General features: G+C 37.3%; 1 protein-coding gene across 1 annotated transcript in view; it reads left to right on the forward strand.

Annotated features, from left to right (window-relative positions):
- The window catches only part of LOC135774117 (astrotactin-2-like), a 387,641-nt gene that overhangs the window by 144,536 nt on the left and 217,191 nt on the right, over nt 1–25,914 (forward strand). Inside the window, exon 4 of the mRNA XM_065284005.2 lies at nt 10,222–10,371. Coding sequence (XP_065140077.1) covers nt 10,222–10,371 — 150 coding nt within the window. The remainder of the gene's footprint in view (nt 1–10,221; nt 10,372–25,914) is intronic.

Here is a 25,914-nt window from a genome sequence, read left to right on the forward strand (position 1 = left end):
TTCCTTTAATGAATCAGACCCATTGTTTTTATAAATCTTTGACATGCCCAAGACCGTGAAAAAGGTACAAAAAATCCAGTCCAAAATCACTTTTTAAATTGACAATTGGTCATTTTGTGTATTTTTTCCCCAAATCAGTGACATCACTTATAAACTTGCCAATTATAGAGTAAAAATCATGGAATTTGTATAAACATTTGGTAGTACTGAGGTTGATTAACAGATATATGCAAAAAAATCCAATCAAATAATAATCTGATAAATTTTTACAGCTGTCTAATTTAGTGGCTTTTTTGTACACGAACACCCCGGAAGGATAGTAAATTTGAACAACCCACAAGCGTTAAAATCACTCTGTTGTTGTTTACTAGGTTTTTTTTTCAAACTTTGAACTCTCGAACTGTTGTATAAAAGCAATATTGCTCTCGGCACGATATTGCGGCCTCGTGCCTCTGTCCTAATTACAGCCGTGATGATATAGAGCTACATCACACTCCTACTCCAGCCATATTGCTTTAATATACAGTTCTGCTAAGGTGCTAAGAGCCTCGAATAAAACTCTGCTTTCCTCAAAAGCTGTTGCTGTTTCATCCTGGTCAGCCAGAAAGAAAGATGATTTCTTTCCAGGGAGACTGACGAAAGCTCGTGTGATGCCAAATTGTTTCAAACACGTGATTTTAGTCTAGGCTCCGTCTGTGTGCATTATTCATCAGATGGTCAGATGAGTATCTGTCGTCTATGATCATCTCATTAATCTTCAGCAAACAAGCAGACTATAAGATATCTCAAGATACTGTTGCCTCACATCTTTAACACTGATCAAAACATGTCTATTCAAAAACATTGAAGAGCATGAAGAGTTACTGTGGTTTACTCATAAAAACTTCATCATAAAACCCGACTTACTTTCTTCAGTGAAATTTTGATGGTACTCATAAAGTTTTCTTATTCGTCCTGTTATATTTTTTTAAGGAAAGTATCTTAAAATAAATCTTAAACATTTGTTTCATATTTGGCGATCCATCATTTCACTGCATACAGAAAGTGTAGTGCTCTGTGTCTTCACTATCTGCTTTATGAAAACATTCATCTTGAAATAATGTTTGATATAAACCTCACAACATTCATAACAATGATGATAATCAGCGCTGTTCAGACACGGTTTTATTCTCTGTCAGGCTATCGGAGACATTAACAATCTTTTGGACACAGATCTTGCTCCTAACCTTCATGTCTGTGACATTGATAAGGTCTCGAGGGAGGCGTTTAGAGCTCACGTGTCTCTCCATCTGATCTTTATTATAGCTCAACCCCTTATGAGCGGAGGAAGCTTGCTCTCCGTCTTGTTCTTCAGACTGTAACCGATTTCGACCCTGATGGTGTTTGGTTCTGAATTATGGCTTTGGTTCTCGTCTTAGTGCTTGTTGAGATCTCGTGCAGGTTATTGACATTTTTCTGTCTTCTCCTGCGGTGCCTATAACAGACAAACCGTGTACACAACACTTAATCCCAAACAAACAATTCACCCCATCCCTCCTCCTCGCCGCGCCCCTGGGGTCCCCTCTGAATCTTCTGAGTGGTTTTGGTGGATTATCTTGAAGGGTTTGCTGGCATCACTCCACTGAGATCCAGTCCCGGACCTCGACACGCCGCTATTGGCTGTGTCCAATTCCTAAAGACACTGTTTAAATGTGCTGCCTGTGCTGATAAGGGAGTCACAGAGATAAGATGAGAGTGAAGGAGAAACAAAGGGCACAGGGCTTCAGAGGACTGCTGTGTGTCCAGCCACAGATGAGCAAATGGATTTGCCTGTAGACAGAGCTTTCGTTACGGCCTTCATGCAGATCGCCGTGGAGTTTATCTGTGACGGCAGAAAATGCCGGACTGTTAGTGACGGCGGAAACGCTTGAAATCCTTTTGCGGCTAAAGTGACAGGTGAAAACTTTAGCTTCCTGGGCAATCTTCAAATAATGGTTTTCAAAAATGTCATCTTTGGCTGCACGGCAGGTGTCCAAAGCAAACAACATGGAGGTGTATTAAAACAGCTTCTAATTAAAATAATGATAGATTTCACAGAGCCCAGGAGCAGGAATGAGTCACACTGCAAATAAACGTTGACTCATTATTAATGTTTGATTCCTCTGGCTGGGATTTCTCAATGCTCTTGAGCTTCTATTAAAGTCCAGTCTTGGGTTTCTGCAGCTCTTCTGTAGACTGACTGATCTTGAGTAATGGACTGTGTGATATGGTCATGCAAATAGTACAATAATAAAAATAAAACATACAAATATCATAATAGTTGGGATTACACAATGTTTAGGGTCACTTGACTCTTTAGCCTACTCTTAAAAATCTTTGATTTAACTTTGTGTAGCTTAAATGTTTGACATTTGTATTATGCACAATTTATTCTTTTATTTTATAATTAAAATATTAAATGTATTCTTTACCTTTTACTAATGACTTCTGAAAGATTGTGTTTTCTAAAAAGTTGCTAAAATAGAACAGTTTTGATTCATTTTGAATTGTCATAGTTTTTTTCAACATTTTTGTTATTTTATTATTTTAAAATGTAGAAAAATATTAATAAAAAAACTATCGTCTTGACTTCATGTTATCTTTTGTTCCTGTAGTCTTGAGTTTCTGTAGTCTTGAGATCCTGTAGTCTTGAGTTCCCCTCCTCTAGAGTTTTTGTTGTCTTGAGTTCCTGTAGTCTTGAGTTCCCCTCCTCTAGAGTTTTTGTAGTCTTGAGTTCCTGTAGTCCTGATTCCCCTCATCTTGGGTTTCTGTAGTCTTGAGTTCTTGTTGTCTTGAGTTCCCCTCATCTTGAGTTCCTGTCGTCCTGAGTTCCTGTGGTCTAGAGTTCCTGTAGTCTTGAGTTCCTGTAGTCTTGAGTTCCTGTGGTCTTGAGTTCATGTGGTCTTGAGTTCATGTGGTCTAGAGTTACTGTAGTCTTGAGTTCCAGTGGTCTTGATTCCCCTCATCTTGAGTTTCTGTAGTTTTTAGTTCCTGTAGTCTTGAGTTCCTGTAGTCTTGAGATCATGTAGTCTTGAGTTCCCCTCGTCTAGAGTTTTTGTAGGCTTGAGTTCCTGTGGTCTTGAGTTCCTGGGGCCTAGATTTTTGTAGTCTTGAGTTCCTGTAGTCTTGATTCCCCTCATCTTGGGTTTCTGTAGTCTTGAGTTCTTTTCGTCTTGAGTTCCCCTCATTTTGACTTCGTATAGTCTTGAGATCCTGTGGTCTAGAGTTCCTATAGTCTTGAGTTCCCCTCATCTTGAGTTCCTGTCGTCCTGAGTTCCTGTGGTCTAGAGTTTCTGTAGTCTTGAGTTCCAGTGGTCTTGATTCCCCTCGTCTTGAGTTTCTGTAGTTTTAAGTTCCTGTAGTCTTGAGTTCCCCTCATCTTGAGTTCCTGTCGTCCTGAGTTCCTGTGGTCTAGAGTTTTTGTAGTCTTGAGTTTCTGTAGTCTTGAGTTCCAGTGGTCTTGATTCCCCTCGTCTTGAGTTTCTGTAGTTTTAAGTTCCTGTAGTCTTGAGTTCCCCTCATCTTGTGCTTCTGTAGTATTGGGTTCCTCTTGTCTCGAGTTCCCCATGCCTTGAGTTTCTGTAGTCTTGAGTTCCCCTTGCCTTGAGTTCCTGTGGTCTTGAGTTCCTATTGTTTTGAGTTCATGTAGTCCTGAGTTCCTGTGTTTTTGAGTCCCTTTGGTCTAGAGTTTCTGTGTTCTTGAGTTCCTGTGGTCTAGAGTTTCTGTAGTCTTGAGTTCCCCTCGCCTTGAGTTCCTGTGGTCTTGAGTTCCTCTTGTCTTGAGTTCCTGTCATGTTGAGTCCCTTTCATCTTGAGTTCCCCTTATCTTGAGTTTATGTGGTTCCTACTTTCTGTTGTTCTAGTATTTTGGGTAATTTAGGCAGGGTAATTAAATGATGTTTGCAGCCTGAAACATGCTCTTGGTTTTATTATGAAGTTGTTAATCCATATGAGTGATCTGTCTTCTAAACCCATCCACACCTCTTTCCTTATTTCCCCGTGGCAGCAATTATGAAGATAAAGGAGTCAGTCATCTGCTGTGCTGGTTATTAATCTCATTCACACTTTATAGAGTTCAGTGTAATCTTAAACTTTTATAAGTTTATAGGTTCCGCTGTTCTGCATATTAACATCTGCTCACACACCCGTTGAGCCCAAATGAATTGTTTTAATTTCTAACAGTTTTTGTAGCAAGTTTAGTTAATGTTTAGTACGCCCAATAAGAATTTATTGCCTGATTAAGTCGTCTCCGTCTTGGCTTTCCTGAGTGATCACACAAACGGCACCACACAAATCCAACAATTCCATTTTAATCGTGGACAACAGCACGGCCATTGAAAGGCAACAGACTGCATTTATAAGCGCCCAATCAATATCCTGCCACAGCACGGCTGAGATGGAAATGGAGAGAGCCATCACCGGTGAACGATCGGTGTCTGTGAAGCCACAACCCAAATTTTGCACTCTTAAGGATTGTATTTCTAAATCCCAACAGAACAAACCCGGGCCGTGGACATGAAATATGCATGCAGCGTTTAACCTCCCGTGTTGCGTCAGGTTCTTCTCAGTCACGGCAGGGCAGATATAAGTAGATCTTGTCCAACCTTGATTTGTTTGGTTAGCTGTGGCTGGATTAGCCATGAGCACATTTAAAGACTCGACAGGGAATACTAAGTATTACCATGCACACAGTCTTTACCATGCTTTTGATCCCGATGTTGCGGTGTACAGCGTAACAGTGCATGCATGCTTATATATTGTAAAACCCTCTTATCTTCTCTGTTGTTCATCTTTCCCTAACTACAACTCTCTACCTACATGTAAACTAGTACTTATTTTTGGCTCCATTAACAAAATGTTCAATGCTCATAATGCATTATAAAATACTGTATGTGATTTCCCATTGTAGCACATCTGTAAATAGTGAATAGTAAATACAAAGTTTTGTGATATTCTTATAAATTTAAATCAATTTTGAAAGATTAGTTTGGAGGTATACATTTTTCTTTAACATTGGTCATACTTGCCAAATTACACCCTTGATGTTTTTTTATTTTTATTTTTACATGTAGCTGTAGAGACGTAATCTTTGTTCAAATCTTTTTGCAACAAAACAGCTTCCCTGGGCTGAGGAACAATCTCGTTCAACAAACTGGCGTACATTTCTCTATTGGTTTGCCAAATGCATAAGGACTGATTAGAAACGAATTTGGAGAAATTAGCATTTTCACAATGGTGTTGTAGACTCCAGTGAGAGATTAGTCAAACGAGATTACAACAGCAATATAAACACCAACAGAGCTCATTCAAATTGAATTAAGAGTTTTTGTCCTCCATTGTCTTTGTTGTGGGCCCACGCTGGAGAAACACGGTTTGATTCGGTCTACCGCTTCTCCTTCTTCATTAAAGAACACATGCAGTTCACAGCAGACGTGCTAAGTTATACTGTACATTATATGAGACATTATATGCGGAAAAATGTATGTTATGCTTTGTGTAGGATTTTTATTGATCTTTTTCCATAACCTGTTTTCATTTAGTTCGTCATTTAACTAAATTTAACTTTGCAGTAATCAACCCACACATAAATCATCTGTGTTGTTTTTACTTATTTAGCATTTATTCTTGATGCATCGGGTAAGGGGTTCGCATTAATATTTAGCAGCCAACCATTTATTTAGCCCAGCATGGTTTTAAAAATTGATCACGTTGATGCCATAGAAGAACAATTATTGGTTCCCTAAAAAAACATTCAGTCAAAGGTTCTTAAAGGATCCCAGCAGGCATTTCAACTTAATTCACCGTTGAATTAACGTCAAGGACAGGGTTGAATCAACGTTGAACAAACAACTGACATAATTTCAACCAAAATTCAACGTAGATTTTTAACCATTTTATTAACCTTTTGCAACCGTTTAGCATTAACTGCTGTTTCAACGTTGTTTCAAAGTTCAAACAAGAACCGACATTATTTCAACCATATTTCAACGTTGAAGATCAGTCATATGCCTGCTGGGAATAGTTCAGCCAAAAAACTCCCCCTTAAACCATCCACAATGTATATGATTATGCTTTTCAGACGAACACAATCTGAGTTATATTAGAAAATCTCCTGGCTCTTCCAAGCTTTATAATGGTAGTAAATGGTGCTTCTGATTTAAGGCCAGTCATTACCAGAAGCTAGTCACTTGAGTTTGTAACATTTTAAACTTTGATATTTTTCTTACAAAATCACAACAATTAGGCCTTGAGCTGTGTGGATTACTTATGTGATGGATGAATGCACTTTTTTGGGCTTCAAATCAGAAGCACCATTTACTACCATTACAAAGCTTTGAAGAGCCAGGGGTGCGTTTCCCAAAAGCATCGTTCAAGTTCCATCGTTACTAACATCGTTCAACGATTTGGTGTTTCCTGAAACCATCGTTCAAACGAACATTCGCAAACTGCATCGCTAACTTGTGTCGTTGGAACGACAGCTCTTGACCTGTCGTTAGAAGCATCGTTCCTTGTTATTATCATATTTAGACTTACGTTGATCATAGTTTTGTAAGCAAAATAAGCAAAAAACATGTAGTACAGTCTATATCCATCCTTCTAAATATATTACAATTTTATTTTACGTCTTTAAATTTGTAAACACAATGAAAGTGCTGCATTTGAAAACTGCGCATGTGCACACACCTACGAGCTTTAAGACCCTGGGGAATCCCTGGGAAGAGTGACGTAAAGGGAACTTGCGCGTGAATTAAATATCTTGAAAATAAACAACAGATAACTAAATCACGATAACAAAATCAGTCTTCCGATGCAATATATGTTATTTACAGCAATAATCTGACATTAAATCAATTTGCACAGATTGATTAGTACTTCACCTCCCACGTGACATCATCAACTATGTTGTTAAACCAACATCGTTCAAACGACGAATGTGCAACAAAGTTACTATGCTTTCGGGAAACAGTCTTGACAAGGTAGTTCGTTTCTCCAACGATGCATCGTATTATGGTCGTTCAGCAACAAGTTACGTCGTTGTTTGGGAAACACACCCCAGGACATTTTCTAATATAACTTTGATTGTGTTCGTCTGAAAAAAATATAATGATACACATTGAGAATGGCTTGAGGGTGAGTACATTTTTATTTTTTGGCGGAACTATTCCTTTAAAAGTAGTGATCGACCGATATATCGGCCGGCCGATACATCGGGCCGATTTTAGCAGGTTTTAGGTGTATCGGCATCGGCCGATTCGCGGCTTGCGTTCGCCGATAGTTTTTCCCCGGCATTAATTACAGACAGGCGCCCACAGGCAGCTCTGTGTTGCTGCCTGCAGCCGGTGCATTGCCCCTCCCCCTACTAGCAGAGCGGAGCGCTCCAAGCTTGTGCTGGTAAGTTTTAAACTTCAAAGCATCTTTTAACTGTTTGACTGAAATATTGCCATATACTTTGAAAGTGTAAACACGTTGCTCTATATGTGCGTGCAACCATAGCTAAGAAAGTTTGGTGGTCCTAATGGAAAACGCGAATGCCTATAAAACTGCTTGCCATTGTATTTAGGGAGCTTCAAATAGCTTTTAGGCTAACCGTATGCATACGGCAGCTGTTACGAACACTGGTCATAGGATTATATAATGCTGACGTTGTTCCGTGATTTCGTGGTATTTATAGGAGTTTTATTCAGCGACCACCAGTCTGACGTTTGGACGCGACGCGTGCTCATAATGCCGCAAGCGAACGCAGGTCATGTGATCAGCCGAACAGCTGATCATAGATGGACAGGGTGGGTTTTTAATTCTCATCTCCATAAATATATGTAGTAGTAAAAGGCTAAAAATCAATATCCATTGCTGATAGTTTCTCATCATTGTGGAGAGCGCAGTTCATGGTTGCATACGTTTATGGTTGTTAACGCGGAGTTTCGCGGAATTTTCGTCAGCGAAAATAAGAAATTCGACCCAAAGCACTTAGTTCCAAACAGTTCACACATGACTTTTATGTGACCGGAGAAGTGTTTTTTTGTTAGTTTTGTCAACATTTCCGTTCACTGGGAGCGCAAAGATACATGCACTCTCTCATCCATGTCTCTCTCACTGCACCTCTCCCACGTGCACGCGCTCTACTATCTGACCGAAGTCCGTACACAAATCCTCATGTATTTGTTCAGTTTTATGCGTTTTAAGCGAGCTGAGGCAAACTAACTATCCCTCGCATTTATTATAGGGCACTAGGGTGTGTGAGGTACAGAAGTGGGGCAATTGGCATGTTATTCAGAATTCTTAAGTTGTTTTTTGATCAGTATTGCTGTTTACATTTTCCTTGTCTTCTTATTAAAGACATTTGCTCTACAAGAGATTAAGTTAAGTGCACTAAAACTTAGACCTAAGCATTAAATAGGTTGTAAATAGTTGGTTACTTTCATGGGTAAAGTAAAGTGTTCCCCTTGTTATGCTGCTTGGTTGCTGCTATTGTGTGCAATGGTGTAATTATTATTTTATTTATGTATTTTAAGCAGCACTGAATTTTCATACTTGTTCTACCTCACCTTTTCTTACTATTTGTTAAATATAGTTCAGTAAATGTTCCTTTTTTAAATTAAGAGTTGTAACATTTGGTTTTATCATTGTGTCATTTTTATGATATAAACTGAATGAGAAAAAGCAGTATCGGCTCCAAATATCGGCTAAAGAAAATCGGCAGCCTGTATCGGTCATCGGCTAAGGCTGATGGAAAAAAATCGGTATCGGCATCGGCCCAAAAAAATCCATATCGGTCGATCCCTATTTAAAAGTACTGCCTTACCTTTTATAGTATAAAGAAACTTTTCCCACTGCTATGAACCTTTTGTGCAACAGAAATGCGAAGCTTCTTTATGAATCCTTATACCACGAGGATGTTGAATGCTTTATTCTGATTGGTTGAGAAATGTTTCACAGGTATGCATTATTTTTCAATAATCGCACACCTGACCTTAGGCCAAAAGTTTGGGGACATTACGCAAGTGACGTTCCTACGTAAGCTTGCATTTGAAACCTTATCAAAGAACCTAATATATTCAGAAATATTTAGTATAGGCTATAGTACTAAAAACGGGGTAGCACTTACATTTTTCAAGAGTCCAGGTGTAAATACAGTACACAGATATAATTTTAGACGAATTCTGATCTTTGGCTTTTTGGTCGATGCAAATGAAACACAGCGTGTGTCTCGGACCGAACATGTGTTATTATCACGGTTAAAGCTTTCTCACATTGATCTTGTGTGTTGTGAATACGGTCCATAGATGAATGTGACACTCACATCAAACTGCTAACAAACAAGCAAATGCTAATTAGAAAGCAGATGAGCGAAATTTTGCAAAAAAAATATATATATATCCGGCACCGTTCAGAGTCGACCATTCGCTGCCTCATTCCTTTGTGAGATCTCCGTCAGGGGTCCTCGATGAAATCGCCCCTGTCCACAGCCATTATACCTCTGCTGAGAGCGCAGCCCTCTACATATCTCAAGTTAATTGAAGTTGTGATACAGTGCCGGCCGCGGGGAGCGGCTCTAGGCCTTCCTAATGGAGGTGGGAGATAAATTGCAGTCGACTTTTTGAGGCATCTCGTCCCGCTCCATTCTTCTGTTTCACCTCCTCCCGTTCTCGGAGCAGACAATACGAGGAGGAAGTTTATTTTTGTATGTAATGCCTCCGCTGTGGTGCAAATGGGCCAGAACGTGTTCAGATGGGTCAGTCGTGTCCCCCGAGGCTTTCTGATTTTCTGCCTGGTGGAAATCACACATCACGGCGTGACGCGTGTCTGTCCTCCTATAGTGCTGTTGATTTCCAAAGACACACATGCAAAAAGTATGAGATGGGGAGTGTTGAGGAGTCATCATGGGTGACATGAAAGATATTTTGTGTTCATGTAGACGCATAACATAACCAACCAATCTTTGAGCTCTTGTTTTAAACGTTCGGTGTCTTTAAATGCATGTTTATAAGATGAACGAGTTGAGAACAGGTAAGGGCGGTTTGTTAAAGACAAGATGAATGCAGAACTTGCATGACCTCATTTCTCTTTTAAGGACAAACCATTTACTGAGTAAATCATCTCGCACACTTCGCGCTCATTTATCTTTTTAACACAGAAATAGATAAATTGTAAATCATACGCTGCATTTTTTTTACAGAGTCGTGTGAAATGTGTGTGTTTCAGGGTTGGATCAGGATCAGGAGAGCGTTGAGGCTTTGATGCAGAGGTTTAAGGACAGTTACAGGACCAACACTACAATGGAAATAACACACTTTCAAAACGTCATACACAGCTCGTCCACCGGACGGAAGAGAGGACCGACTAACACAAGAGGTATGAAACACACACGTTGCTCATGTGTATGTTTTGAGTTTGCGTCCGGCCCTTATTTCTTCATGCCAAATTTCCTGACACAGAATGAAAATCCCATTCCGTGATCCTCTTCGAGATCTTTGATTTCCGCTTATAGGAAAGTGTGACTTTAGTGCAAAACCAGTTTTTTTTATGCAACAACAAACATAAATGGTGCAAGTTTTCCAGTTTTGGAGTTGGAACTCAATTATGCCGAGGAGTTCATCGGGCCACTGCCAGTAGATTAGGCCTTTGGAGAAATGAAACGGAAGCAAATGAATCGAATACACGGTCAAATATTTCACGAGACAGGGTCAGCGTGTATGTTAATACCTCTGCGTCTGACTGTGCATTTTGAGTTGAGAATTACTCGATTTCTCTCTCGGGTCTTCCCTCACAATTCCCACTGCACATCTGCATGGATTTACACGCCGGGCTGAACTCGAAAGCAGATTAGCGCTTCAACGGATGAGGGAAACTGCAGCACTGGACTGAGGTTTTTAAAGGGACAGTTCATGCTGAAATTACATTCAAATTGTACGAGTTTGGAGCGACACAGAGATGAGGAAATAGCTGGGTTTCCATCCAACGGCCAAATTTAATTTATGCAAAACAAATTGGCATACAGCAGAAATAATTTGCAGCATTTTCGTCCCAAATGTTCAGGAGAACAAAATCATCACCTGCGTGAAAATATCAGTGGGGTTTAGAAATAACGGTTCAATATAATGCATTACTTGTGATTTAGAGCACGCAGACAGAAGTCTCTTACAAGGCTGATGTTTGCCTAAAAATGAACAAAAGTGTTTCAGGCAGTTTTGGGATGTTATAGTCATAGTAGTAAATGCTGCTCAATTGATAGATCACTGTGTTAGCAACACAAAGGTCAGGGGTTTGATTCTCAGGGAAGTCGCATACTGATAAGATCTAAAGACTGTAAGTCGCTTTGGATAAAAGCATCTGCCAAATGCATAAATGTTAATGACCGTCTGTATCAAACATTTAAATCAGTGGTCTCAAACTCACGGCCCGTAGGCTATTTGCGGCCCCTCTCTGCGGCCTGCATCTGCTTTCAAAATATAACATAATTTGCCGTCCAGCTTTGCGGTTTTATTTCAGTAAAATTTTAACATAAGTGGATGAAAATCACGCTAATGAAGTTTCAGTTTTGAGTCCTCTAAAGAAAAAGAGTTTAATGTTTGCTTAGCTCGATGTGAGAGGCGTCTTATCTGTCTGAACTCGTGAATCATTATAAATCTGTAAGACGCTCAATCTGAATTATTTTCTAAGACAGCGAGTGAATGGTCGGCTTGTGTGAGTACGGTCAGCGTGTTGGCAGGGACAGATACAAAGTGTCTCTCTGACAGCGATTAGCTATGCTAACGTGACCGCGGGCAGCCGCCGCGGGAGACGACAGAGAAGACCATCTGTGTCCAGAGCCCAAAGGTCTGACACCGTCATTCCAACTCCTTACACAAATTATTCACAGCATCTCTGACGGACTGAAGGACGGCATCATGGGATTGTTAGCGGCGGAGGCTGCGTGTTGGGATCCTTAATTTGGAGTTTACCAATGACTATTTTTAAAAGATCCCAGAATGCATTGCTCATAGGAAATTAGACCTTAAGGGCACATATTATGCACAATACAAGGTGTTTGAAAATAAATATGTGTTGGCAGTGTTTGATCAGAACCACCCTGCAATGAAAAAAATCCACCCACCTTCTTTTTTAAATTCCCATTAAACCAAAGCAGCTTTTTAGACATGCACATTTTTTGTTAATGTGACATCACACTGATACAACCCCGCCCACAGACTGACTGGTTGATTTTACCCAAAAGGGGTCAAATGGGGGCATTATGAACATGCTATAATAAATGATCTGTGTGGTATTTTGAGCTGTAACATCAAAGACACATTCTAGGCACACTCGAGACTTATATTACATCTTGTACAAATCTGCATAATATTTGCCCTTTAAAGTGTATTTCTTTTTTTTTATCCAGAAATGAAAAGTTAAAAACATAATTAAGGCAGGTTTAATACTCAAGGGTTTGATTAAATTGGATGTGCACCATGCAAGTATAATAAAACAGGCATTAATACTACAACTGATGTAGTCAGAACGTACCTGACCCTGAAACAAGCTGCAGATCAGATATGAAATTGCTGGAGTTTGTCAGATTGTATCAGCGTTTTACTTTGATGTTTCGGCTTTTTACAGAGTAATTTTGCCTGAATCACGGATTCATCTGCATACAGTACACCTCTGTGAGGGCCGCTCGCGTCTGTAATTGAGCTTTCATGTCTTCTTGACTGTTGAAACGCTGTACGGTTTGATCTGCTCAGATGTTTCTCCTGGATTAGACAGTCTCGATCTGCTCGTGTGATAATTGGAGGAGTTTGACGCTTGTTTGTGAGTTTGAAACAGACAGAGAAATGTCATGATGGTGTTTGAATTGCTCTCAGGCACATCTCACCTGTGTTTTTATAGAAAATACTCTTTAATTACAGTTTATTATAGACAGAGATTAGCTTAAACCAGGACTTGGCCTTAGTTTAATTAGGAAATATAACTAGTTTTAACAAACATGACTTACTAAAAACATTACTTGTGTGCATTTTGAGGCAAAACAAAAGGCACTGGTGTATTTTAAGATATGTCAGTGCAAGTCATTTTCAGTTTGGACAGCTCTTACATTTATTTTAGTCTAGGACTAGTCTAATCCCTGTCTGGGAAACTGCCCCAAAATGTCTGACAGGCAGCTCTCAGCAAAGTGTGTTTGTGCCCAAACTTTCTCAGAACTGCTTATGTTTGTACCTATAGATGATGTTATTTTTAAGCAGAACAGGGTGTTATATAATACAGCAGATAAACCTTCAATGCTTGACCTAAGTTAAATAACTTTTTGTGCAATCTTCATTTATGTTCATATTTTGTCTGTCGTCGAGCTTCAGATGAGCCCAAATTGTGACCACTTATTTTGTCCATGAAAAAACAATAAAACATTTATTTTCACCTAAAAACTCATCTTCATCTAAGTACCTTAATTATAAGCCTAATGCATGTTTTTAATAGACCAATGACAATGTTTTTTTTTTTTTTTTTTTTTGATTGACAGTATCCCAGCTGAAATTGTTATTGCCCAAAGGTTGCTCTGAGCTAAAGTCTTTTATACAGTAAGCTCAACATTTGATCTCATGACTGTCTGGAAGAAATAATTAAAACATCTCATTTCTGATTCTCCTATGGAATAACAATAATATGCTGTAAAAAATATGCAGCATTTTTGTCAAATCAACATATATTTTTATGTTACTTTAACTTAAATAATTAAGCTAAACAATTTCAACTTGATTTTATAAGTTATGTCAAGTTTTGCTATGCTTCGAATTAAAATGGATTAAATATTACACCTCCCAGCAGAAAAAGTAAACATATAAAAACGAATCAATGTTTCTCCAAATATGCACACTTTGAATTAAAGGCCTGATGGACGTTGTCATGACAACCATGCAGGAGTATTTTTAAATATGACTGAGGGTCATATTTCAATTTAAAGGTATGTACTCCATTACTGGCACAATAGGATTTTCAGAATAAAAAAAGTTCAAAAACTGAAGCTTAACCATCTTTAAAATAAGGCATAGTTGTTAAAGTACATTTAAACTAATGTAAATAAGGAATGCTTCATATCGCCCTCGTGCTGGTTAACAGGTTAAAAATAAATAAAAAATAGTAATTTCTACAAATTATTACAAGTATTAGTCTAATAATTTGTTATAATTAGTAGCAAATGACCTTTCTTTATTTTTCTGTGAAACACTCCCGTTCATTGCATTTATGTATTTTTGCAGTAATGCACCTTTGCAATACAATAAATCGTGCGTGCATGCATGTGTGTACATGTTTGTTTGTGTACAGCATGTGTGTGTCTTGCACAAGGCACACTGTACAGATTGCATATGTATGCAGAAATAAGATGAGCAATGGCTGAAGATGTCTCAGCAGGTTTATAATTAGCGTGTCACTCGGGTCTCTGTGGTTCTTTTGGGTCGGTATAAAGCTCAATGCAGCCTGGTTGAATTAATAAAACACTCACTGGTTACAAAGACATTGAAATAAATCAATACTTTAATCTCACCGCATTAACTTGATATGGAACCAAACCAGACTGTTGTTTCTTTGTGATGCTAGTAGGTTACTCCTAAGCACGCTGATAAGTGTTGTTTGCTAGGGTTAGTATTATTAATACATGGGTCAGTAAGTTTTAATTTGACCAAACAGCATCTTCGCATTGTGGCCGTGAGTTTTGCATTGAGATGCTCGGTGGTGAGCTTGACCTAGAAACCACCCAGAGCACCCTGGCGATGTTCTAAAAACACCTTAGCAACCTGATTGAAAGGCCCTGGCATCTGATTTGCATCGGTAATGAGCACTCACATTTGCGTCTGGAAATGAAGAAATGCAGTCGACCCTTTCACAGTAGAGCGTGAGTTATAAATTTAAGTCCATTTGTAAAGTATGAGAAAGCAGTGGTGGGAGCCGTTAATATGCCCATGTGTCTAAATCAAACGTTAATCAAAGTTTGAAGAAGTGAACGAATCCGAAGCCAAAAGACTCGGAGACGGCCATAAACCTCACGCCTGCCCTCCGCAATGGCTTTCAATGTACGGCCGTGACTCTTACACATAAAATCTGTCGAGTTTATTTGTAGTCCACTTATTAAGACCTGAGCGACCCAGCGTGTGCTTGCTGCTTTTACTGCAAGGCTTTGTCTTAATCTTTGTGCTCCCAATGCTGAATTATTGTAGGAGAGAAAATTAGGAATGGAAATAAGTTACAGTAAGCTGTTATGAAAGCACAGAAGCTTACTTAATTTGTATTATTTTAATTAAAAGTGAGTGATAGTGATACTCAGACAGGTGAATGGGCCGAACAGGTGTGATACTGACCCACGTTCACCTTAAATGACAGAGAGAGAAAGAGAGAGAGGATTATGATCATGAGAAGTGTTAAGGGCATCAGCGGTCAGCACTGAGATCAGACAAGATGCTGTGCGACTGATGGAGATGTGAAGAGATCACACTGAGAACTGTATGTCATATATGTTTTTTAAACCTTATTTTAAATTTGATGTGCTTTTATGTCTAACAACACTCTTTAGCCACAAGGATGTGTTTTATAAAGCTAAGTACTGTACTAGGCTGTATGCCGATTAATGCATAGACATATTAAGGACATTTTCACTGATCAGGTTCGGAGACCTGTGGCCGGTTGCATAAACATAGCTGTGACGTTAAGAATGAGTCTGACTAACTAGCAATTAGTTAGGGCTAATCAGTCTTATTATTTGGATTTAAATTAGACCAATCTACCTTTCTATGTAACATACTTAAAACAGTTATGATCAGTCTTGAAGAAAAGGTCCTAAAGGTTTATGCAGCCGCCCACAGCTGTTCCACCAGTTTAAGCCAGATGACACACCCAGGCTGGAAGACCAGGAATATAAGGCCAGCCAACCAGTTTAGCCAAGCTTCCAGCTTAGTCAAGCTGGTTTAAGATGGTGGGTCAGCTGGTCTTCCAGCCTTACCAGCTAAACCAGCTAAAAAGTATTCAATAACCACCTAAAAATAATTTGAACATTGCCTTAACAGAGAGTAAGTTGTGTTTTCTCTCAACACATGTTAAGGCAAAGAAAATTCACTTTTTGAGTACCCTTGCAAACAGTGATGTATCCCATAATCCCTCTCTCTCCCTGTTGTTTTTAATATGAGTCTTTAAAATAACCTGCACATAACAGAAGAACTCGGCAGGACTCCTGACATAAACATCTGTTTGTTAGCTCATCAAACGAGTGACTGTTTGTTTCATCTCTTGTGTTTTGTCATCTTGTTATTTTGAGCTTCACAGATTTTCATCTGTGAGTTTTGCTGTAGATCAGTTTTTAAAGTTCCCAAATGATGTCAGTGAAGACAGCAGTGCGTACAGTGTATTACAGTAAACTATGGTGTATTACAGTATATAACCGTATATTATAGCAGTGACCCGACACCAAGAATAAAAATAAACATCTATGCTTTTAAACAGTACAATAAAGGTAACATTGCATTTTTTGTAGTTTATTTGTTATGTATATTGTCAGCCAGGCTGAATTTTTATAGTATTACAAAGCCTCCTATGTTTTATTGCTTAACATAACCTGTGTTTAATTCAGACAGATAACACTTAACTATTTACTATAGTTTTTAACACCTTGACTCTGGATGTAAAAGCAAACTTGTGCGAAGATGCACATATAACTTGTGTTTTATGCAGCAGGTAAAGATCTGTATGAAGTGTGAGAACAAACACACGTACATATGCTCACATACTGTACACAAATAGACACATACATACACAAATACACACAAACACATGAAAAATGCAATGCAACAAGAATAACTCTCTATTGTGATCATATAAGTTTTATTCTAACACATTTCTGTTTTAACAATCTAATATCTTTTATAACTGAATCTAAAGCAGGAATGTCAAAAAAAGGCCTAAAGAAAAGTCCAGTCTGTCCTGTGAGAGGATTTAAGAATGTAAAAAAATGAATGTTGTCCATTTATTATATTAGTATGACATTTTATGAATCTAAGGTTTTTAATGTGTTATGTAGCAGATCTTCACTGTCCTTCTGAAACTTTGTATGGCCAAATACAAGAAACAGAAAAAAATATTTTTTACACTTTGTGTTTTCTAAGTTGACAGGCACTTTTTAATACTTTTATTGGTAACACCTTACAATAAGGTTCAAAGATTAACATTAGTTAATGTATTAACTAACATTAACAAACCATGAGCAATACATTTGTTCCAGTCTTTCTTAATCTTTGTTCATGTTAGTTAAAAAAGCTTTTAATTGTTTGTTCATGTTAGTTCACAGTGCATAAATTAATGTTAATAAGATTATAATGAATTATTAGTAATTAATAAATTAATAAATGCTGTATAACTAATATAGTTAACTAATGTTAACTAATAAACCGTATCGTAAAGTGTAACCATTTTATTGGTTTAATTTTTGCAAAAACCACTGAAAAATAAAAAGAGTGATCAATAATAATAATTTCCCTACTGGAAAGATCAGCTAAAACCAGCCTACAGTAAGATGGTTGGCTGGTCTACGAGCCTGGTTTAAGTTATTTAAGCCTGTGTAAAATGCTGGTTTTAGAGGATTTTTGGCCACTTCTTTAGCTGGTCAAGCTGGTCTTAGGTGGTAAGGTTGGGAGACCAGCTGACCCACCAGCTAAAACCAGCTGAGCTGTCCCACCAGCTTGACCATCTTAACCAGCTTTATCAGGCTGGAAGGGCCATCTTAAACCAAGTGGTGGGTCAAACCCCTCTAAACCCAGCATGCTACACCAGCTTAGGCTGGTTTTAGCTGGTCTTTTTAATAAGGTTATGACAAAATAAAATTGACAAAATATGGAGATAAGTGATTTTGCTACGATTTGTGTTGTAGCTTCCATCAGAATCTTATTTTTAATTCAGTCACACATTCAGTCCTATTGAGGTTGTGCTTTTCAGCTGAAGCTGATAGGTAACACAGTTTTTTTCTGGGTCAGCATCTGGGTCAGTTCATTTGTAAATTTGCTGTCAGGTGTAAAGACATCATAGCGTACTCTTCTAGTCTAGAAACTCAGTGGTATTACGACTGATAAACAATGATAAGACATCAGCTACAAATAGAGAAGCTGGCATGCATTGAAAAAACTCTGACAAAAATATGTTGATTTTTGTCATTTGGGCCAAGCTGATTTTAGGAGCTTATGTGCAGAAGGGCCTGAAAGAAATTTGTGCTTTGCTTAAAAGCATTTTTGTCACAGAAGCGAAATCTGCTGAGCCGCGTGAAGGCTTCATTAAAATCGTCATGTGTGGTCTGAACGGATCTCACTGATTCTTCTGTCTGTTTTCATGGATCGTCTCACTCTTTGATCTCCAGGATCAATCGCTTTAATCTCTGAATCATTCAAAAGAAAATAAATTCTGTCCGCCTGTCTGTCTTTCTACACTGTTCACTTTCTAAAAAGCAAAAATTATCTGTAATAAAACCATTTTTTTGCATTGTGCTGAGTTAATTCAGTTTAGTAGAGAAGGGGAGCGTGATGTATACTGTAAGTAATAACAAGCACAGGCCAAGTAAAGAGTTTAGTTTGACAGCAGGAGAAAAGCTGTTCCAGCGCTGCAGGGATCCCAGAAGACTGAATCACATAATGACATGCATTTTTACAATCAGAAGACTTCTCGTCTTCACCATCAATAGTTCTCGGTCTGCGTCATTTCACAATTAAACATTTCAAGTCTCCATCAGTCCCCCCTACGTTTGGAAGAGACAAAAATCAAAAGTCTCCAGAGAGAAAAGTGCCATTATTGTGTTTTAAACCCAGGAATCATGGGAGTGCAGAAAAATCAAAGCAAATTGAATTGAATTTTGTAAAGAGGACAACAAAGAAACCAAAAGCAGCTTGTGAAAGAAAAATAACTCTTGAATCAATGAGATTTCTGCTGGACACATCTGCTAAAAAACTATTTTATTGCCCACATTCATCTTTTATTTATAGGAAAGACAGTAATGAATCAAGACACGGCACAGGCAAGACTTGAACTCCATTAACCAACCGTTCTGTATAAACCTGATGAAAGTACACAAAACCACTGTCCACAGCTTTGATCTTTACAGTACTTTACTATATTAACATTTATATCAACTATTATCCTATAGATTAATTTGTAGTATGTTTTTTATATTATTCATATTATTCTTATCAATGCGAATGAAGCATTAAGCGCGAGTGATTTACATGCTAAGTAAATGCAAAGATAGACATCATGTGGCGCAAATTTAGTATTTAAATGGGATATATATATATATATATATATGTTGAGACTACAAACTAGCTAAAGCAACTACAGTCATAAAGATTTCACTACTTCACTTTATTCTGTATGAACTGCACAAATATTTTTTCATAATTCTTTACTATTTACAGTATGATACTGTATGCATGTTTTACAGTTGGTTACTGTACTTTTTACAGTGAAATACTGTTTAAAATACAACAACCAATGAAAGTACTGTAAGTTAAATAACAGTAGAGAGTGATTACAGTACTGACCATACATTTTCCCATAATCCTTTGCTATTAACAGTATATTACCGTATATTTGTTTTACAGTTATTTACTTTACTTTTTACAGTAAAATACTGTTTAATTTACAACCACCAATGACAGTACTGTAAGTTAAATAACAGTAGAGAGTGATTACAGTACTGATCATAAATTTTCCTATAATCCGTTGCTATTAACAGTATAATACCGTATACATGTTTTACAGTTGTTTACAGTACTTTTTACAGTAAAATACTGTTCAATTTGCAACAAGCAATGGCAGTACTGTAAGTTAAATAACAGTAGAGAGTGATTACAGTACTGACCACAAATTTTCCCATAATCCTTTGCCATTTACAGTATATTACTGTATACATGTTTTACAGTTGTTTACAGTACTTTTTACAGTAAAATACTGTTCAAATGACACAAATCAGTTACAGTGTATTAAAGTACAATACATGTTATCATATTTTTTTTGGCCGGTGGGTGCTCGGCACAACATCACGCAACGCTTAGGTTTCTTAGTAATGGCAGATGATACAGGAGCCTCCAAGCGCTTTGGAAAGAGGTAGGAAAGTGACACAGCTGTGTTTTAGACGTGAAATGTGAAGTACCCCTTACTGAGCTCATTCATCAAAGCATTGTAGATTTTACATCTTGTGAGATCCACCAAACAGAGAGGCTTCTGAATTTCCAAAGCATTTTTGATTTAGATTAAGTAAGCATATCTGGCATTTTCAATCGGTGCTCGGACATTTTGGTGGGTGCTCGAGCCTTGGAGCACACATGGGATCGGTGCATATGCATGGTATTGATATAGATTCTTAATGTATGTCACATTAATCTTTGACGAACACAGTTGAGTTGTTATAACTTATAAAATATAGCTGAAATATGTAAAATTCATTTTGTAAGTTGAAGCAACTCATAATTTGTGAAGATACTGTAAATAATAGTAAGTTGAAATGACTTGTAAATCTAAGCTAATTAAACAGAAAAGAAAATAAGGCAGCAAAGTGATTTTACAGTGTCATTTTTTTCTTATTTTTTTCTGTTTTCTTTATTCCATGTAAATGCTTGGAATCAATGCAAAATTGTGAAAAGAGCCACAGTATTTAAATACATTTGAATTGAATTTGGCTTTAACGTTGTACACAAAATATCCAGATTTTATACTTCTGACTTTATTAGCAAATGTGCACTGTGATTTTTTTTTTTTTGGTATCAAATCTTGCAATTATAAAATGCAATGGTTTACGTCATAAGCTAAATGTAATAAATGTACTTGTAAGTGGGAGCTTTCCATTAACAGTGAAAAGGTCATGGGTTCAAATCCCAAGGAGTCCCACATAGTAATAAAAATGTATGACTTGAATGCACCGTTAGTCGCTTTAATTAATAATTCCTGCCAAATAAATGTAAGAGTATAGAAAGCTGGACGACACAACGTCATTGGTCCTTGACCCAAAATAAACTCATTCAGGATAAAATTACTTGGCACTGTGGACGCAGAAGGAAATAAAGAAAATCTTCCCCTAATGCCTCCGTGAACGCTCTCTCGTTCTTCTTCAGTGCAGTTTATCATGAATCTGACATGTTCTGTTACGGTTAAGAGAAAAAAAAGTGTTTTACTTCATATGAATTGTGCTCTCCGAATGCAATGCGATGAAGCACATCGGCTCTTTATTTCCACACGCTCCGTAACTGCACGGGCTTGAAAGAAACTGAGACTTCAGAAGTGATTTCTGCCTCCGTTTTATCACGCATGCTAATTTTGTTTTCCTAAACACAATTTCTTTGCCGAATAGTTTAGAAGCGGTTACGAGAGAAAGGAAACAGAAACAGGCGTTCGCTCGCTCTCCATTTATGTTAAGCTCTCGGGAAATGACCTTTCTTGATTTAGCCAATTTTATTCTCTTTTCTATTTCTGTGTCTGTCTCTTTTCTTCAGCATCACAGGCACTGAATGCAATAGCTTTGATCTCGCATTTCAAGTACGGCACTGTACATTTTCATGACAGCCAGCTAGCTTCTTCTCTCAGGTCAGCTTTGATTTGTCTGGTAATTGGGTTTTGCCGCTTCAGATCTGTCTTTATTAGCATGCGACTCTGTTTTTAGTCCTTGAGACGTGTTTTATTGAAAATATCTGCTTCAAGAGATGCAGTGCTGAGCACATTACAACCGTAAATGCACAATGACCATCAGCTGTCAATTATAGTATCGAAACAAGATGATGTTAAAGTAAACTTTTCAGTCGTGACCCGGTATTACTCTGGCATTGCAAAACAACCAAATACTGGTAGTTTAACTCATTCCCCGGCAGCATTTTATTTTTATTTATTTTTTATAAAAGTTGCCCACCAGTATTTTTGTGATTGCTCACAAAAGTTTCACAAAATGCCTTCTAGGAAAATGTTCTTCTATAAATATATAAACATACAAATAAATCAAATGAAAGAACAGACCCTCTACTTCAAACAAACAATAAGCAAACAAACAAACAAACAAAATAGGAAAAAAAATATCCTTTTTTTCTGCTTATAAACTCTTAAATTGGGGTATTTTTCTTAAAAAAAATAGCAAAAAAGCTGAAATAATAGCATTTTTGTGAAGGAATTTTGTTAGAGATCAGATTCAGAACGATTTTCAAAGCATACACATAGTTTAAAATTAGTAAATTTTTTGCTTTAGTTTTTTATAACTTTGGTAAGTGCCATCTAGTGGATAATTGCGGTATTACAGATTAACATAAAATCTCATCAGGAACACGGTTTTTCATGCATTTTTTTACTCTTAATTGATGAGATAACTTGTCAATGGCAAGGAAAGAGTTAAAAGAGCATCTGATTTTTCAATCCATTCAAGATGGTGGATGACTTCAATATATTAATTTAAGTAATTCAGCATTTTTGCGTGATGTGTTTCTATGGTTAATAAAGTAAATTATATAGGGGAGGTTTAGGTTAAGCCAAGACTAGGCCTTTGGTCAAATTAGGACAATAAAATAGTTTTTACAAACAAAAAACAATACTGGTGTGCATCTTTAGACAAAACAATGGCACTGATATATGTTAAGATTTGTTAATGCAAGAAGATTTTCAATTAAGGCACCCCAAACATGCATTTAAGTCTTGGACTGGGATAAGCACTGTCCAGGAAAATAGATTTGTAACACGCTAAGTTAAACTAAAAATGTTTTCAGACCTGTAGATTGATTGCTTTGTTTCAAAACCGGAGGTTAAATGGCTACAGTGGTGCAGTTTCATGTTGGTTTGGTTTTCAAACGAACCAGACTTTGTAAATACAAGTCATGTGCAAGTAAACTCTCCTTTAATTTGTCTGGGTGCATCTGTTTATTTTCTGTGATTATGATCAAAGTTGTCTGTCGCGATTGACAAACAGCAGCTTTGTGGAATTAATGTGTGGTTTTTTGGTAAATGCGGTTATATTACTTCATTATTCTGAGAAATCAAAACTTAGGCAGGACAACATTCTTACCATCTACCTATTCGGAGAAAAGCAATAAGACATTTTATAAGGAACAGGTGCACTTTGGTTTTGAATGGTGCAGAATTTGTGACCAATTAATCTATCAGGTATATTTATTAAAAAAGATACAGTAGCCTGTTCGTTGGTCCATTGGGTCAGATTTGCAATTTGTTTGTTTGCAATCGGGCCAAGACCACCTCGTTCTCGGATCTGTTTTTGGTGCAGATCCGAGCGCGATTGCCGTGTTCACATATGCACAAATGAACCAAACCAAAGGAGAAAATGCAGCAGGTTATGAAAACAAAGGCTCAGGTCTGAAAACACCCTAAGTCAAATTTATTGTCTAAAAAAAAGTCTAATTTAAACAGACTTTGAATTCTGATTGGATGAGGGAAGGATATAAGGAAGTTACTTCTGAGATTTACAGGAGGGGTTTAAAAAATTTTCAAACCATTCAGAAGTATGAAGATCCATTTTTTTTTCTGCATTGAGATGTTAATGATAGTTGAGTCATTGTGGGCTCATTCAGAGAGGTTAAATCTTCTCATTTACTTTAAAATAGCACACAGAAATTTGCATCATTAGCATATGCATGAATTTACAAGATTAATGTAAAATGTGTTTGAGTCGAATTTATGTCACCAAACTCTAACATTATGCTTTATTTCACAAATTAGCAATATCAAGCATACACGTTCCCAACTGAGAAAACAGCTAGTTTAACAGGTTGATAAAGAGTCAGTTTGTTAGTTGAACAAATTGAAAACAATTAAAACAGAGATTCATGTCAGCGAAATAATTATTACTAAATGCACTTTTCTGTTTGTGTATGACTGAAAAAAACAACAACTGAAAAATCACATTTATCATTAATGTCTACAATAAAAAATATTGTCCCATGTGCATGTGAATAAGGACATCTAAAATGTGTTGATTGGTCATATTTATTAAACCCTTGTTTTGTCAGGGCAGGGACTTTCAGACACATCACATAATGTTTCTCAAGACTGGGATCGGATGAGAGATATAAATGCAGGTCTGAATGTCTCTGCATAGCTTGGAGAATGATATTATTGTGTAGAGGCGGCCATCCATCTTTCAGGATTGAAGAAAATCCCACCTGAACTCAAAAATAGTGAAAACAGCAGCAGGAGAAGCTGAATTTTCAAACCAGTCACGCAGCAGCAGGTCCGTATGGAGAAACTGGACATCATCTGATTCTGAAACAAAAACAAAACTTTGCCCGAGTTCTTCTTTAGGATAGGAAGCTAAGTTAGGGTACAGGAAACAATGGTGTGTCTTTAAAAGTCTACTTTTTTCCGCCTCAGACTTAAAGTTCAGAATCGCAGGTAACCCTTTTAACCGTTTGTTTTGAATGTCATATTAACTCAATTTTTAGTTTCATACTAAATATAGTTTCTGGCTCACAAAGTGTAGTTTTAAGATTAGTTCAGGTGATAATATATATGTTCAATATGCAAATGTGCAGTCAATTAGTAAAGATAGCGCCTATTTGAGCATTTGCGTAGAAAAAAATCGGACATGTGAGTTCCAGGCACAACCAGCGGGCGTCGGTGTGAACTCACTCACCCCGCTGACCACAGCCTGATCTCAGATACATGTCATTTACTGGCTCTGATGTATAGTGATGGTCGTTTTCGAAGCACTGCTTTATGAGGCTTCGAAACATTTACGAATATTTTGTTTCGAATCAGTGGTTCGGAGCTTGTTTCAAACTGGCCCAAGTCACGTGATTTTAGCAAACGAGGCTTCATTAGGTCATAACTGTTTCGAAACGTTTCGAAAATCCGATGGTTCACCACTAGGGGGAGTTGATCACATGACCAGTGTCTAATAAGTTTAGGTGAATTTGGGTCAGTTTTATTATGAAAGTTCATAAAACATTTATCCTTCTGACTAATAACACTGCCATGTTGTCTACTTTTTGTTTATAGACAGATTTAATGACAAAAATGTGCATAATTAAAAGGGTAGTTAGTTTTATTCATTTGTTTGCCCTAAATAAAACTAAAAACACATAATACACTTTTAACTAGGTCTTAATTAAGTTAAATAATTTTTTTAACATATTTTAATAAAAATCTTGCTATTATTTTGTAAAGAAAAGTGTAAAATGTTTGGACATATCTGCTTTTACACTATTTTGACCAGCAGGGATCGCCAGCGTGTGTGGGTTTCGAACTGCTTCAAAAAACTGAATCAATTTTCGAAGCAATTGGTTCAATTGATTCGAAGCTTCGAAAAGCTTAGTTTCTTCCATCACTACTGATGTATCAGTGTCTGATGATCAAAATAAGATTTAGGGCCAGATTTACTAAATGGGGCAAGTTAGCATAAGAGCGCAATTCTAAAAAAACGCTTATAGGAGTTGTAATATCTGCAGGTTGTTTACTAAAAAAAACACAAATTAAATACCACAGGCGCAACAGCTGATTTCCATCATAATCTACTAAAAGCAGCGCAAATGAGTTCAGGGTCACAAATAAGCAGAGCTGATGAGGTGCGGGTGATCTATTAACACCTGATGAGCTTGAGTTCAGCACTACAGACATCACAGCTGAAAATGTGATATGTGTAATCCCAGCTAACGAAGCCATAGGACACTGAAAAGAACTGGAGGACAAAAAAAATTAAGGTTAACTTGATGTTTTGAAATGTCTGCTATTGTGGGACTTCTCCTAGTGACTCCTTTTTTATTTACTTTAAATAAAAAAATAACATGGTTTGGCAAACAATATCTTTGAATAATATGTTAATCTGGCATTCCAAATAAACTCTCATGTGAAAAAAAATCCTTGTACCACACGCTCTCCGATCTCTGTGATGCCTCTTTTTTTTTAGTAACAATTGCA

This window comes from Paramisgurnus dabryanus, chromosome 5 (genome assembly GCF_030506205.2).
Source record: "Paramisgurnus dabryanus chromosome 5, PD_genome_1.1, whole genome shotgun sequence".
NCBI lineage: Eukaryota > Metazoa > Chordata > Actinopteri > Cypriniformes > Cobitidae > Paramisgurnus > Paramisgurnus dabryanus.